The following is a 13,723-nucleotide window of genomic DNA, read 5'->3' as shown; positions in this document are numbered from 1 at the left end:
GCCTCCTGCACACCCACACCGGGGACTGAGCTTGCAAGCCAGGCATGTGCCCTCATTGGGAATTGAACTGTGACCTCCTGGTTCATAGGTTGATGCTCAACCACTGAGCCACACCAGCAAAACTTAAATATATTTTTATTGATTATGAGAGGAAGGGAGAGGGAGAAAGAGATAGAAATATCAATGATGAGAGAATCTTTGATCAGCTGCCTCCTGCATGCCCCTACCAAGGACCGAGCCTGCAAACTGGACTTGTATCCTTGCCTGTAATCGAACCTGGGACCCTTCAGTTTGCAGGCTGATGCTCTATCCACTGAGCCAAACTGGCTAGGGTATTGGTCCTCTTTTTAACAATCTTAGGTTTCACAAGGGTTCTGAGGGCAGCCATGATGCAAGTAGAAGATGGGTGCCCAATTCAGTTATTTTTTTATGTGGTATTTGAAAAATGATGTTACATCCTATCTAATAAAAGAGTAATATGAAAATTGACCATCACTCCAATACACAAGATGGCTGCCCCCATGTGGACACAGATGGCCACCACAAGATGGCCGGCAGGGGAGGGCAGTTGTGGGTGATCAGGCCAGCAGGGGAGGGCAGTTGGGAGGGACCAGGCCTGCAGGGGAGGGCAGTTGGGGATTGGGACCAGGCCTGTAGGGGAGGGTAGTTAGGGGTGACCGGGCCAGCAGGGGAGGGCAGTTGCAGGGGACTAGGCCTGCAGGGGAGGGCAGTTGGGGGGGACCAGGCCTGCAGGGGAGGGCAGTTGGGGAGGGGAACCAGGCCTGTAGGGGAGGGCAGTTAGGGGTGACCGGGCCAGCAGGGGAGGGCAGTTGCGGGGGACTAGGCCTGCAGGGGAGGGCAGTTGGGGGCAACCAGGACTGCAGGGGAGGGCAGTTGTGGGGGACCAGGCCTGCAGGGGAGGGCCCTTGGGGGTGACCAGACCTGCAGGGGAGGGTAGTTAGGGACGACCAGGCTGGCAAGGGAGGGAAGTTAGGTGTGACCAGGCCTGCAGGGGAGGGCCCTTGGGGGTGACCAGACCTGCAGGGGAGGGTAGTTAGGGACGACCAGGCTGGCAAGGGAGGGCAGTTAGGGGTGACCAGGCCAGCAGGGGAGGACAGTTAGGGACGACCAGGCTGGCAGGGGAGCAGATAGGCGTCAATCAGGCTGGCAGGGGAGTGTTTAGGGGGTGATCAGGCTGGCAGGCAGAAGCGGTTAGGGGCAATCAGGCAGGCAGGCAGGCGAGCAGTTGGGAGCCAGCAGTCCTGGATTGGAGAGGGTGCAGGCTGGGCTTAGGGACCCTCCCCCCCCTCCCCCCCGTGCATGAATTACGTGCACCGGGCCTCTAGTATGCTAATAATTTGTAGTGGTATGAGAACCTCAGAAGAGTCAGAAAAGAAAGTTCTGGAATGAGTTGCATCCCCAAGGAAGAGAACAATACATCTTGAACTACTGAAAATGGGGAAGACTTTTCACTACAGTTCTTTAACTTCAGTTGCAACTTGGAAGAGGTATCATCTTTTGGGATTAGTATTCTGTACCTTTTTCAGTTATTTATCTGCATATTCTTTTCTCTTTCCTTCCAGTTGACACACAGTTGGTTTGGAGGCAGTAGAGGTGGGAGAAGGAATAGTTAATTTTTCATGCTTTTAAGTCTGCTAATATTATTTAACTGATTTCACCTAGATGAAAACTTGTTTTTTAGAATATTCAATGCATGGTATGTTGCATGCATTATGTATTCATTTAAAGCACCTTATTTCTGCCAAGGGCCATACAAAATTATCAAGTTAAAAATTAGCTGCTATATTTGGTCAAACATTTAACTAACTCATCCCAATGCCTTGACCAAATAAAGGATTTTGAGGGTCTTATAGGGCCCACGGGCCAGATGTCCCCCATTTAAAGAATTATAGTAGCATGAATTTATGAATGACATGGATAGCAGATTATTTCCAGTCTAAAATTGCTCTGTTCATTTTTGGACAAAGTAATTACCTGCTAGACGCAGTGGTTCTCAACCTTTCTAATGCCGAGACCCTTTAATACAGTTCCTCATGTTATGGTGACCCCCAACCATAAAATTATTTTCGTTGCTACTTCATAACTGTAATTTTGCTACTGTTATGAATTGTAATGTAAATATCTGTGTTTTCTGATGGTCTTAGGCAACCCTGCTAGCGGTTCTCAACCTGTGGGTCATGACCCACAGGTTGAGAACCGCTGCTGTAGAGCCTAAGACCATTGGCAAACCCAGATATTTACATTACGATTCATAACAGTAGCAAAATTACAGTTATGAAGTAGCAACGAAAATAATTTTATGGTTGGGGGTCACCACAACATGAGGAACTGTAGTAAAGGGTCTCGGCATTAGAAAGGTTGAGAACCACTGTGCTAGAGCAATATTTTTCTGGCATGTTATAAGCCATGAGAATGGTTTGGAAGGATCTGAATGAATGCTGAGTGTAAAGGTTTTTGATGCAACTTGATTTTATTCTTTCTTTCCTTAGAGTGTTGGTGGAGTAGGTTGATCTTGAGAGAAGAGAGGGAAAAAGCTGCTTTGTGAAAACAGTCATTCCATAGAGACTGGTGGTATTAGAAATATTTTATTTTTGGGGTTTAGAAAGCCAGAAGACCTAAACACATGTTGATGTGCTCTCTCCCCATGTATTAATGAATTTAAAATACGTTGTTGAGCCCTGACTGGTGTGGTTTAGTGGTTAGAAGTTAGCCTGTGCACCAAGGGTCATGGGTTCAATTTCCAATCAAGGGCATGTACCTGGGTTGCAGGTTGGAGTGCGTGCAGGAGGCAACCAATCGATGTTTCTCTCCTCCCCTCCTCCTCCCTTCCGTCCACTCTCCCTAAAAATCAATGGTAAAAATATTCTCCAGTGAAGATTAACAACAACAAAAAATAATAAAATAAAATATATGCTGCTGATTTAATGTTGAGTTTGTATATTCACTTCTGGTTTGGGCTTCTTTAAGCTGTATGTATATATTGAATCAAGTTAGTTTGTTAAAAAATATTTAATTATTCTATCTTTTCAACTGATACACAATATTTTGAAAATATTATTTTGAAAAGACAGCTATTATTTTGAAAGTAACAGATGTATTTAATATTTTTGTGATTGTACAAATGTTACTGGCAAAAAATCTTTGGATCATAAAAAACGTTTGTCAAATGTATATTTTTAGTTTGGTCTAAAAATGTACCATCTATATTTTTGGTGCGTGTAATTAACAAAAGTAGTTCAGATTAAAGAGTCTAAGTCTGAAATGATGAAGCTTCTGTTCTTAAGACAGTGCTTTATTTACACTAAGCATCAGAAAAAAACAGCTGGAAATACCATCTGAAAGAATTCTTATGTTAGTTATGGGCTCTTTCAAGAACTACCAGCTTCAGCTCTAGCTGATTTGGCTCAGTGGATAGAGCGTCAGCCTGCGGACTGAAAGGTCCTGGGTTCTATTCCAGTCAAGGGCGCATGCCTGGGTTGCGGGCTTGATCCCCAATAGGGGTGTGCAGGGGGTGGCCGGTTGGTGATTCTCTCTCATGGTTGGTGTTTCCATCTCTCTCTCCCTGTCCCTTCCTCTCTAAAATCAATAAAAATATGGTGTGAGTTAAAAAAAAAAAAAGAACTACCAGCTTCAGCAATGACTATGCCTTTTAAAGACCCTTAAAAATTTCAGAGCTGGGAAGAGACAAGACAAAGTTTTGTTTTGTCTTCCTTAAATATATACATGAATGGAAAAGGATGTTTTCTTCCCTTGAGTTTTTGCATTAAAATTTTCATTTTCCATGGTATTTACTACATGTTGTATGAAATTCATTGTTAAAGGATTTTTTTTATTTTTAAATAGGCAAAATCATGATGTTCATACAAACATGAGATGAACACATGTAAAAAATATTACTAAACTGATTAACTAATAAGAGAACCAGTAAGAAGTTAAAAGTAGTTCAAAGGAAAATTCAAAGTACCATTCTTATTTAGGATCAAGAATGCTGAAATGTATTTACAGGTTGATACAAAACTGGCTTTTTCCATTTGACATGTGGGAAATCATTTCTCCTTTCACTGGACAGAATCTGTTTGCTTATGTATAGACAAGAATCCTTTGCATTGCTCTCAGTTATCTACAACTTACATTTCTAAAATGGCTCAAAGATCATAAAGGATACAAACCCTGTAGAATCAGATAACTAGGAAGGGTGCACATTACACAATGCCAATTTAAAAAATATAGATATTTTTATTGACTTCAGAGAGGAAGAGAGAGAAATATCAATGATGAGAGAGAATTATTGATCGGCTACCTCCTGCATGCCCCACACTGAGGATTGAGCCCTCAACCCGGGCATATGCCCTGACTGGGGATTGAGCCATGACTTTCTGGTTCATAGGTCAACGCTCAACCACTGAGCCATGCTAACCGGGCCCCAATGTCAGTTTTTTCATTGAAGATGCCCAGTGATCTTTTTGGTTCATTTCAAAGTCTTTTACAGTTTTCTCCATCATAAAAGGACAAAATAAATGGGTCTGTATTCTGGTTTTTTACAACAAGGCAATGTCTGTTAGTCTTAGGGTCTTACTGTTATTCCTTGTAAATAAAATAAGTTTTTAAAACAAAAGACAATCAAGTTATTCTTAAGTGGATGTTTTCTGGTATTTTAATCAGCATTAGAACACTTCCTCAGATTAGTGTTTGAAGTTTGGACAAATAGTTAAACTGTAGCTTCAAATGGTTAGGTAGTAAGTTCTGTAAGACTACCTCCTCCATGCCCCCACCAGGGATTGAGCCCGAAACCGGGGCATGTGCCCTTGACAGAGAAGCGAACTGGCAACCTCCTGGTGCACAGGATTACACCCAACCAACTGAGCCAAACCAGCCAGGACTTTCTTTTACTGTTTTGAAAAAGTGTTCCCTATTTTGGGGTAAAACTTACCTTTTCATTTTGCCTTGATAGAACCCTGGCTGATACCCTATTTCTTTCATTTCTTTATTACCAAACTTCTCAATTGAGTAGTTAAAGGGTTTGGCCTCCACTTTTTCATCACCTGCTCTTACAGTAAACTCCTGCATTCTGATACACTATAATTCTCCCCTGAATCTGAAACAGCAGCACTCTCCCGCTCAATCTCCCATAAAGCTTAGAATGTACTAGTAGTAGGCATTCAATGAATATTAGTTGAATAATGAATGAAATAGAAGCTTTAAAAGACTATCACTGAGCTCTAGCTGGTTTGACTCGGGCACATACCAGGGTTTCGGGCTCAATCCCCAGTGGTGGGCATGCTAGAGGCAGCCGAACAATGATTCTCATCATTGTTCTTTCTATCTTTCTGTCCCTCTCCTTTCCTCTCTGAAATCAATAAAATCCTATCTAATAAAGAGGGAATATGCTAATTAACCATCACTCCATCACAAAGATAGCTGCACCCACAGCTGAGGCCAAGTTCCCATAAGGAGCCTTAACAAGCAATCAGCAGGGACCTGAGGTACACCCTCACCCTTACCTGCCCCCATGGGGCTTGACAGGGAACCTCAGGCCGTGTCCCCCACCCGGCAGGGCTTAACAGGGGAACTCAGGCCGCGCCCCCCACCCAGCAGGGCTTGACAGGGGACCTCAAGGTGCACTTCCCATCCTGGTGCTGGGCTAGGGGACCTCAGACTGCACCCCCCCCGCCTGGCAGGGCTTGACAGGGGACCTCAGGCCGCGCCTCCTACCTTGGCACCAGGCTGGGGGACCTCAGGCCATGCCCCCCAGCCAGTGGGGCTTGATGGGGACCTCAGGCCGCGACCCCCACCCTGGCACCAGGCCAGGAGACCTGAGGCCACGCCCCCCACCCAGCGGGGCTTGATGGGGTACCTCAAGGTGTGCTTCCCGTCCTGGTGCTGGGCTAGGGGACCTCAGGCTGCTCCCCCACCCCAGCGCCAGGCCGGGGGACCTCAGGCCGCGCCCCCCACCAGGTGGGGCTTGACAGGGGGCTTCAGGCCGCGCCCCCGACCCCGGCACCAGGCCGGGGGACCTCAGGCCCCACCCCCCGCCCCAGCACCGGCCCAGGGGACCTGAGACTGCACCCTCCTGCCTGGTGGGTTTGACAGGGGACCTCAGGCCGTGCTCCCCACCCTGCGGGGCTTGATGGGGGCCCTTAAGGTGCACACCCAGGGCTGGGTTGGGGGAACTCAGGCCGCACTCCCCATGGGCTTGACGGGGGACCTGAGGCTGTGCCCCCCTCCCGGTGCCAGGCTGGGGGACCTGAGGCTGCGCCCCCCTACCTGGTACGGCTTGACAGGGGACCTCAGGCCATGCCCCCCACCCAGCGGGGCTTGACAGGGGATCTCAGGCCGTGTCTCACACCTGGCAGGGCTTGATGGGGGACCTCAAGGCATGCCCCCTGGTCTGGGCTGGGGGACCTCAGGTCATGCCCCCCGTCCTGGCACCAGGCCAGGGCACCTGAGGCTACGTCCCCTGCCTGGTGGGGCTTGACAAGGGTGGGACTGGCCAGGTCTGGATCTAGCCCAGTGGGGGGGTGGGTGGCCGAGTCTGGATCTCACGCGATTTTGAGGTGCATGTGGGTGGGCAGGGACTTGACTCTGGGTCCCATGGTGCGCCCCAGACTCTGACAGGAGGAAGGTTTTCATACACATTTTACTAATTTTCTTTCATCTCTGATACTTCTATTATAGAGAAAGGGCAAATAGCAATATTAAATTATTTCCTCTAATCAATCCCCTTTTAATGTGCACGAACTTCGTGCACCAGGCCACTAGTGTGTGTGTGTGTGTGTGTGTGTGTGTGTGTGTGTGTGTGTGTCTATATATATATATATATATATATATATTTATTTAAAAAAAGACTATCGCCCTAACCGGTTTGGCTCAGTGGATAGAGCGTCGGCCTGGGGACTGCAGGGTCCCAGGTTCGATTCCGGTCAAGGGCATGTACCTTGGTTGTGGGCACATCCCCAGTAGGAGGTGTGCAGGAGGCAGCTGATCGATGTTTCTCTCTCATCGATGTTTCTGGCTTTCTATCCCTCTCCCTTCCTCTCTGTAAAAAATCAATAAAATATATTTTAAAAAAAAATAAAGACTATCACTGAGAGCTATCTAATACTTTCAATCATTGGATTTAAAGAAATCTGATAATAGCCCTGGCTGGGTGGCTCAATTGGTTGAAGCATTGTCCCATACACCAAAAGGTTGCAGGTTTGATTCCCAGTCAAGGTGCATACCTAGATTGCAGGTTTGATCCCTAGTCGGAGCACCTACAGGAGGCAACTGATCGATGTTTCTCTCTCTCTCCCTCCTCTCTCTCTCTCTCTCAAATCAATAAAAACATACCCTTTGGTGAAGATTAAAATAAAAACAGAAACAAAACAAAACTTAAAAAAGAAAAGAAGAGACCTGACTGGTTTGGCTCAGTGGTTGGAGTGTCAGCCCTTGGACTGAAGGGTCACGGGTTCAATTTCCGGTCAAGGGCACGTATCTGGGTTGCAGGTTCCCTAGCCCCGGTAGGGGCAAGTGCTGGAGGCAACCAATTGATGTGTCTCTCTCATCTCCATATCTCGTTCCCTCCCTCCCTCCTTCCCTTTCTCCATCTCTTCTACTCTCTCTGGAAATCAATGGAAAAAATGTCCTTGGATAAGGATTTAAAAAGAAAAAAAAGAAATCTGATAAACTATTATACCTAAATTCAGTCTAACTGGATGCTTTTGTATAATGTGAGTTTTGGTGTTTTTTTTTTTTTTTTTTTTTTTTTTTGAGAAGCCCATGGTTTGTATCAGATTCTGGAAAGAAATTTAATATATGTTGTTTTAGAGAAAGTTTAACTCTCTCAAGGAAAATTTTTTAGCTAAAGCATCTTTTCTGTTTTTCCAATCAAGAGAACTCAGACCATTCTTTTCCCAGTTCAGTGATACTCAGACCTTGGTTCTTGAACCCCATGTAGGCCTTTCAGCAGCTGTCTTCTTCTAAGACCTCCATTGTTTTAACCAGATTATGCCACAATAGGGTAATAACCATGCTGCCTTTGGTTAATGGTAACTAATATGGCACCAAAGGTATATTCTTTTAAAAACAGCAGTTCCAGCTTTGATCAGTTGATTTCTCTTTAGTCATTTTAACAAGTAGCCTTGTTCAACAGTTAATATTTTTGCTTTAACTGTCCAGTAGATAGTATTAATTTGCCAAAAGTTGTTACAAGTTTTCTTTGATTATAGTAGGAGTCTTTTTATCTATTACTATTCTATCTTATATAATTTATTGTTAATTGAAAAGGTTGGTTAAAGCAGGAGATTAAAATTATACATACACACCATAAGCATTTTATTTCAGCTTAAAACAAATAAATATACATTTATTCACCAACCTTATGATGTATTAAATATGCGCCTGCTGATTAGAGTTCTTCATCTTTTTGGCATTAATTACATCCTGTGATGCATTGCTTGAAACTTCCAATTACAGTTTTTCTAAGTGGAGTGAGAGCTTTTAGTTACTTGAAACACTGAGTATAAGCTCCTCCTGGATTTTTTTTTTAAATATATTTTATTGATTTATTACAGAGAGGAAGGGAGAGGGACAGAGAGTTAGAAACATCAATGAGAGAGAAACATCGATCAGCTGCCTCCTGCACACCCCCCACTGGGGATGTGCCCGCAACCAAGGCACATGCCCTTGACCGGAATCGAACCTGGGACCATTCAGTCTGCAGGCTGACGCTCTATCCACTGAGCCAAACCAGTTAGGGCCTCCTGGATTTTTTAATTTGCTCCAAGCTTATTTATGTGTCTTACCACACTTCAATTGAGGACAGTTTATTTATTTATTTTTAATTGAATATATTGGGGTGAAGTTGGTTAATAAAATTATACAGGACCATGCTCTAACCACTTTACCATACTGGCCAGGACAAGGCTCTTACTCTCTCTTTTTATTTTTAAAGTTTTTTGTATTTTTTTTAATCCTCAACTGAGGGTATTTTTCCATTGATTTTTAGAGAGAGTGGAAGAGAGAGGGAAAGATAGAGAGACATCGTTGTGAGAGAAACACATCGATTGGTTGCCTTCTGTACGTGCTCCGACCAGGGCCCAGACCTGGGAGGAGCCTGCAACCGCCCTTGACCAGACTCAAACCTGGGACCCTTCAGTCCACAGGCCGGCACTCTCTCTGTCCACTGAGCCAAACTGGCCAGGGCTTTATTCTATTTTTGTTAATTCTCACCCGAGGATGTTTTTTCATTGATTTTTAGAGAGAGGGAGAGACAAAAAGAAACATCGATGTGAGAGAGAATCATTGATTGGTTGCCTTCCGCACTCGCCCCCGACCTGGGCCAGGGATCAAGCCTGCAACCGAGATACATGCCCTTGACCGGAATCAAACCCAGGACCCTTCAGTCTGAGGGCTGACGCTCTATTCACTGAACCAAACTGGCTAAGGCAAGGCTCTTGCTCTTGATGGATTAAAAAAAACTTTCCCCAGGCTATCTACTCATTCCTTCATTCTCCTCCTTCCACATTGGAAAGTATTTCATATAAGGTTACTTTATTTTCTTCTTGGGTTGCATTTTATGAAATGTTCTTTTTCTGTCAGGTGCCACATATAAGTTCTGTAATTCTTATCATGCTTTTTTTTACCCAGAAATCTTAGGCATGTATTTTTAAAATGTTTAGTAATGTGGAAAAAATAGCATTTGTATCTTTATAATTTACTAGAGGTCTGATGCATGAAATTAGTGCAGGGGGCTCGGCCTTTGCAGCTGCGGTGGCTTGCCTTGGCCCTCACAGCCCCGGCTTCATCTGGAAGGTCGTCTGGCTGTCCGGTCTAATTAGGATATTACCCTTTTATTGATATAGATAGGCGCTTCCTGCAGTATGACTAGTCCAAATTCTGATGTTTTGGTTTTCCTTATTAAAATTCCTTTGTGGCCCTAGCTGGTTTAGCTCAGTAGATAGAGCGTCGGCCTGTGGACTGAAGGGTCCCAGGTTCGATTCCGGTCAAGGGCACATGCCCAGACTTTGGGCTTGATCCCCAGTATGGAGTGTGCAGGAGGCAGCCAATCAGTGATTCTCATTGATGTTTCCATCTCTCTCTCCCTCTCCCTTCCTCTCTGAAATAAATAATAATATATTTAAGAAATAAAATAAAATTCCTTTGTGTGCTTCCCATTCACTCCCAGCCCCAAGTTTCTTGCAGCTGTATTTGAGCTGGGAAACCTGAGGAGAGGTTAGAAATAGGAAATTATAGAGGAAGAAAAAAGACCCTTGACTTGGACAGGAAGAGCAGGTAGCAAGGAAGATCTTAGGGATGAGATAGTATTTTAGTTTGTGAAGCAGAGATGGGGATAATATTTTTGAGATAGATAGAAAATATAAGATGACTAAGAGAACATGCTTTCTGAAATAAGAAGATGGTTTGATTCTAAGATTAAAGTTTCTAAAAGAGCAAATAGCCATACTAGAGGCCCAGTGCACGAAATTCATACATGCGTAGGGTCCCTGGTGGTCAGAGCACATCATAGCGAGTGATCAAACTGGTCGGTCAAACTCCCTAGGGGACACTTTGCATATTAGGCTTTTATATATAGATATAGATACAGATATAGATATAGATATAGATATAGATATAGATATAGATGTATAGATAGATAGATTTTTTAGAGTACCTTTCCTCTAATTACTAGTTTTGTTTAGAAAAAATACAAAACAAAACCTGTGGCTATCTTTCAGAAATTTTGTACAAATAGCTATTACTATAACCGTAAATATGTGTATTTTTCCTCCTTCTAGAATCATCCTGGAGAGACATGAATGTCTGCAATGATATTTCCTGACAAGAAGATAATAGAAGGAAAGAAGATCACCAGTTAGCAGAATTCAAATAACCAGGATTTTGTATTTAACACCTCCAACTGCAGACTTCTCTTGCCTACCTTTAAATCAGAGATAACTACAATCAGAACCCAGACAAGGCAAAAGAATACTTTTCTCCTAAATCTTTTGAGATAAAAGAAATTGCAATGTCTAGGAAACAAAACCAGAAGGGTAAGAGTATATATGGGCATAAATTGTTAAAAGCATAGTTGTGGAGTAATAATCACCATTTATATCTGTATTTTCAAAAAACGTTCTCTTAATATGTTTTGAATGGTTATACTTTTCCTCTGTACCATACTACTGTTAGTTACAACTTTTTATCATGACAAATTAATTTTAGAAGAGCATAGAACATTCATAACTATCTGTTATCTCATTAACTAAGTATCTGTAGATATTATTTTACACTTCGTGTATTACTACTTTTAGAATTCATATAACAGTTGCTTTTATCTTAGAAACCTAATAAATTGGAATATACTTGCAGGATAGCCAAATGCCTCTTGAAAATGTACTTTTTGGAGAGTGAACATATGTTAGGGGGAATGCTAGGAGATAATTTACTGCAGGATATTCTGTATCCTTTGAGTTGATGTTTCATTGGAGTTGATGTTTCATTGGTTTAGATTCCTAAAGAAGCTGAACTGTTTTATGGAATGGGATTCATCAACTGAAAAGTTTTTATAACCTTTTTGTTTCTTCTTCAGACTTTAATTTCATCATAATTCAGTTTGCTTTTTCTCCAGTTATGCTTGAAACACTGATATCTGTTTTCCTTCTGCAAATGAGAAACATATAATAAAAATAGGATTCCAAACTTTAAAATAAAATAATTTATTCTAAGGTTAGCATTTAATTTTTCCTAAAGAGTTAACTTGAGCAGATTGCTTTGACCTCTAAAAACCTAGTCTTTGTTTATTTCATGTCTGTGTTTTGCTAGAGTTATAAAAATGTCTTGATTACTCTAGCTTTATAGTATTCTTGAAGTCAGGTAACATCAGTTCTTCAACATCGTTCTCCTTCAATATTGTGTTAGCTATTCTGGATCTTTTGTCTTTCCATATTAACTTGAGAACCAGTTTGTCAATATCCACAAAATAAATTACTGGGGATTTTGATTGGGATTGCTTTTAATATATATTAAATATACTCGAGACCCGATGCATGGATTCCTGCAAACGGTGGGGTCCCTCGCCTGGCCTGCAGGGATCCGGCCGAAACCTGCTCTCCGACATCCCCCAAGGGGTAGCGGATAGTGAGAGGGTGGTTCTTGGGTGACGCACACTGGAATCCACACTGGAATCCTGCTCCTTCCTCTCTGGCTCTGGTGACTGCACCCAAGAACTGTAGCTGCCAAGTCACCGCAGTTCCGCAGCTCCTGGGTGGAGCATCTGCCCCCTGGTGGTCAGTGCGCGTCATAGCTACCGGTTGTCTGCCCCCTGGTGGTCATTGTGCATCATAGCTATTGATCGAATGGTCAGAAGGTCGCTTAGGCTTTTAAATAGATTGTGTGTGTGTGTGTGTGTGAGATTTCAGAGAGGAAGGAAGAGAGAAACATCAGCGATGAGAGAGAATCATTGATCGGCTGTCTCCTGCACGCCCCCTACTGGGGATCAAGCCCACAACCAGGGCATGTGCCCTGACCACGAATCAGTGAGCTCCTAATTCATAGGTCAGTGCTCAATCATGAATCACACCAGCTGGGTTTGGGATTGCTTTTAATCTACATACCATGTTGGCAAGAACTGACATCTTGATAATACTGAGTTTTCCTATTCACAAACATAGAATGTCTTTCTATTTATTTAATTCTTTTCTTTCTTTAGAGTTTTGTAGTTTTCCTCATATAGGTTTTAAGCATACTTTGTTAGATTTATACCCAAGTATTTTTGGGGTGTTAAAGTAAATGGTACTGTGTTTTTTATTTTATTTATTTATTTTTAATATATTTCTTTATTGATTTCAGAGAGGAAGGAAGAGGGAGAGAGAGAGAGAGAGAGAGAGAGAAACATCAGTGATGAGAGAGAATCATTGATCAGCTGCCTCCTGCACGCCCCCTACTGGGGATCAAGCCCACAACTCAGGCTTGTGCCCTTGGCCGGAATCGAACCTGAGACCCTTCAGTCTGCAGGCTGATGCTCTATCCACTGAGCCAAACCAGCTAGGGCTGTGTTTTTTATTTTAAATTCCACGTATTCATTGCTGTTACAGTGATGGACTTTTGTATATTAACCTTGTATCCTGCAAAGTTGATATAATCACTATTCGTTCCAGAAGTTTTAAATAACATTTATTTTTTAAGTTTATTACTGACATTTAAAAAATATGTTTTTACTGATTTTTAGAGAGAGGGGAAGGAATAGGGAGAGAGAGAGAGAGAGAAACATCAGTCGGCCCCCACCGGGGATCGAGCCTGGGCATCTGCCCTGACTGGGAATCTAACTGGTGACCTCTTGGTGCACAGGATGATGCTCAATCAGTGAGCCATACCAGCCGGGCTATTATTGAAATTTTAAACTTATCAAAATTAGAATAGTATGGCCCTGATGGGTTTGGTTCAGTGGATAGAGCGTCGGCCTGCAGACTGAAGGGTCTCAGGTTTGATTCCAGTCAAGGGCATGTACCTTGGTTGCGGGCACATCCCCAGTAGGGGGTGTGCAGGAGGCAGCTGATTGATGTTTCTCTCTCATCGATGTTTCTAACTCTCTATCCCTCTCCCTTCCTCTCTGTAAAAAATCAATAAAATATATTTAAAAAAAATACAATAGTATGGTGCACTCACCAATAACCATAATTCAGGCCCAATCATTAACAACACATGGCCAATCTTTTTTGTGTAT

The 13,723-nt window shown here is 43.1% G+C and overlaps 1 protein-coding gene across 4 annotated transcripts in view; it reads left to right on the top strand.

The window, feature by feature from the left end:
• SPATS2 (spermatogenesis associated serine rich 2) overlaps positions 1–13,723 on the top strand; it is a 112,434-nt gene that overhangs the window by 32,220 nt on the left and 66,491 nt on the right. For all 4 annotated transcript variants that reach the window (XM_080662832.1, XM_080662831.1, XM_080662833.1 and 1 more), the window contains one exon: positions 10,797–11,051. In XM_080662832.1, coding sequence (XP_080518958.1) covers positions 11,027–11,051 — 25 coding nt within the window. In that variant the 5' untranslated portion in view covers positions 10,797–11,026. The remainder of the gene's footprint in view (positions 1–10,796; positions 11,052–13,723) is intronic.

The sequence above is a fragment of the Plecotus auritus genome (assembly GCF_963455305.1).
Source record: "Plecotus auritus genome assembly, chromosome: 3".
In the NCBI taxonomy this organism is placed as follows: domain Eukaryota; kingdom Metazoa; phylum Chordata; class Mammalia; order Chiroptera; family Vespertilionidae; genus Plecotus; species Plecotus auritus.
Note: the sequence above shows the minus strand (reverse complement) of the source record. Positions and strands in the feature narration are given on the sequence as shown.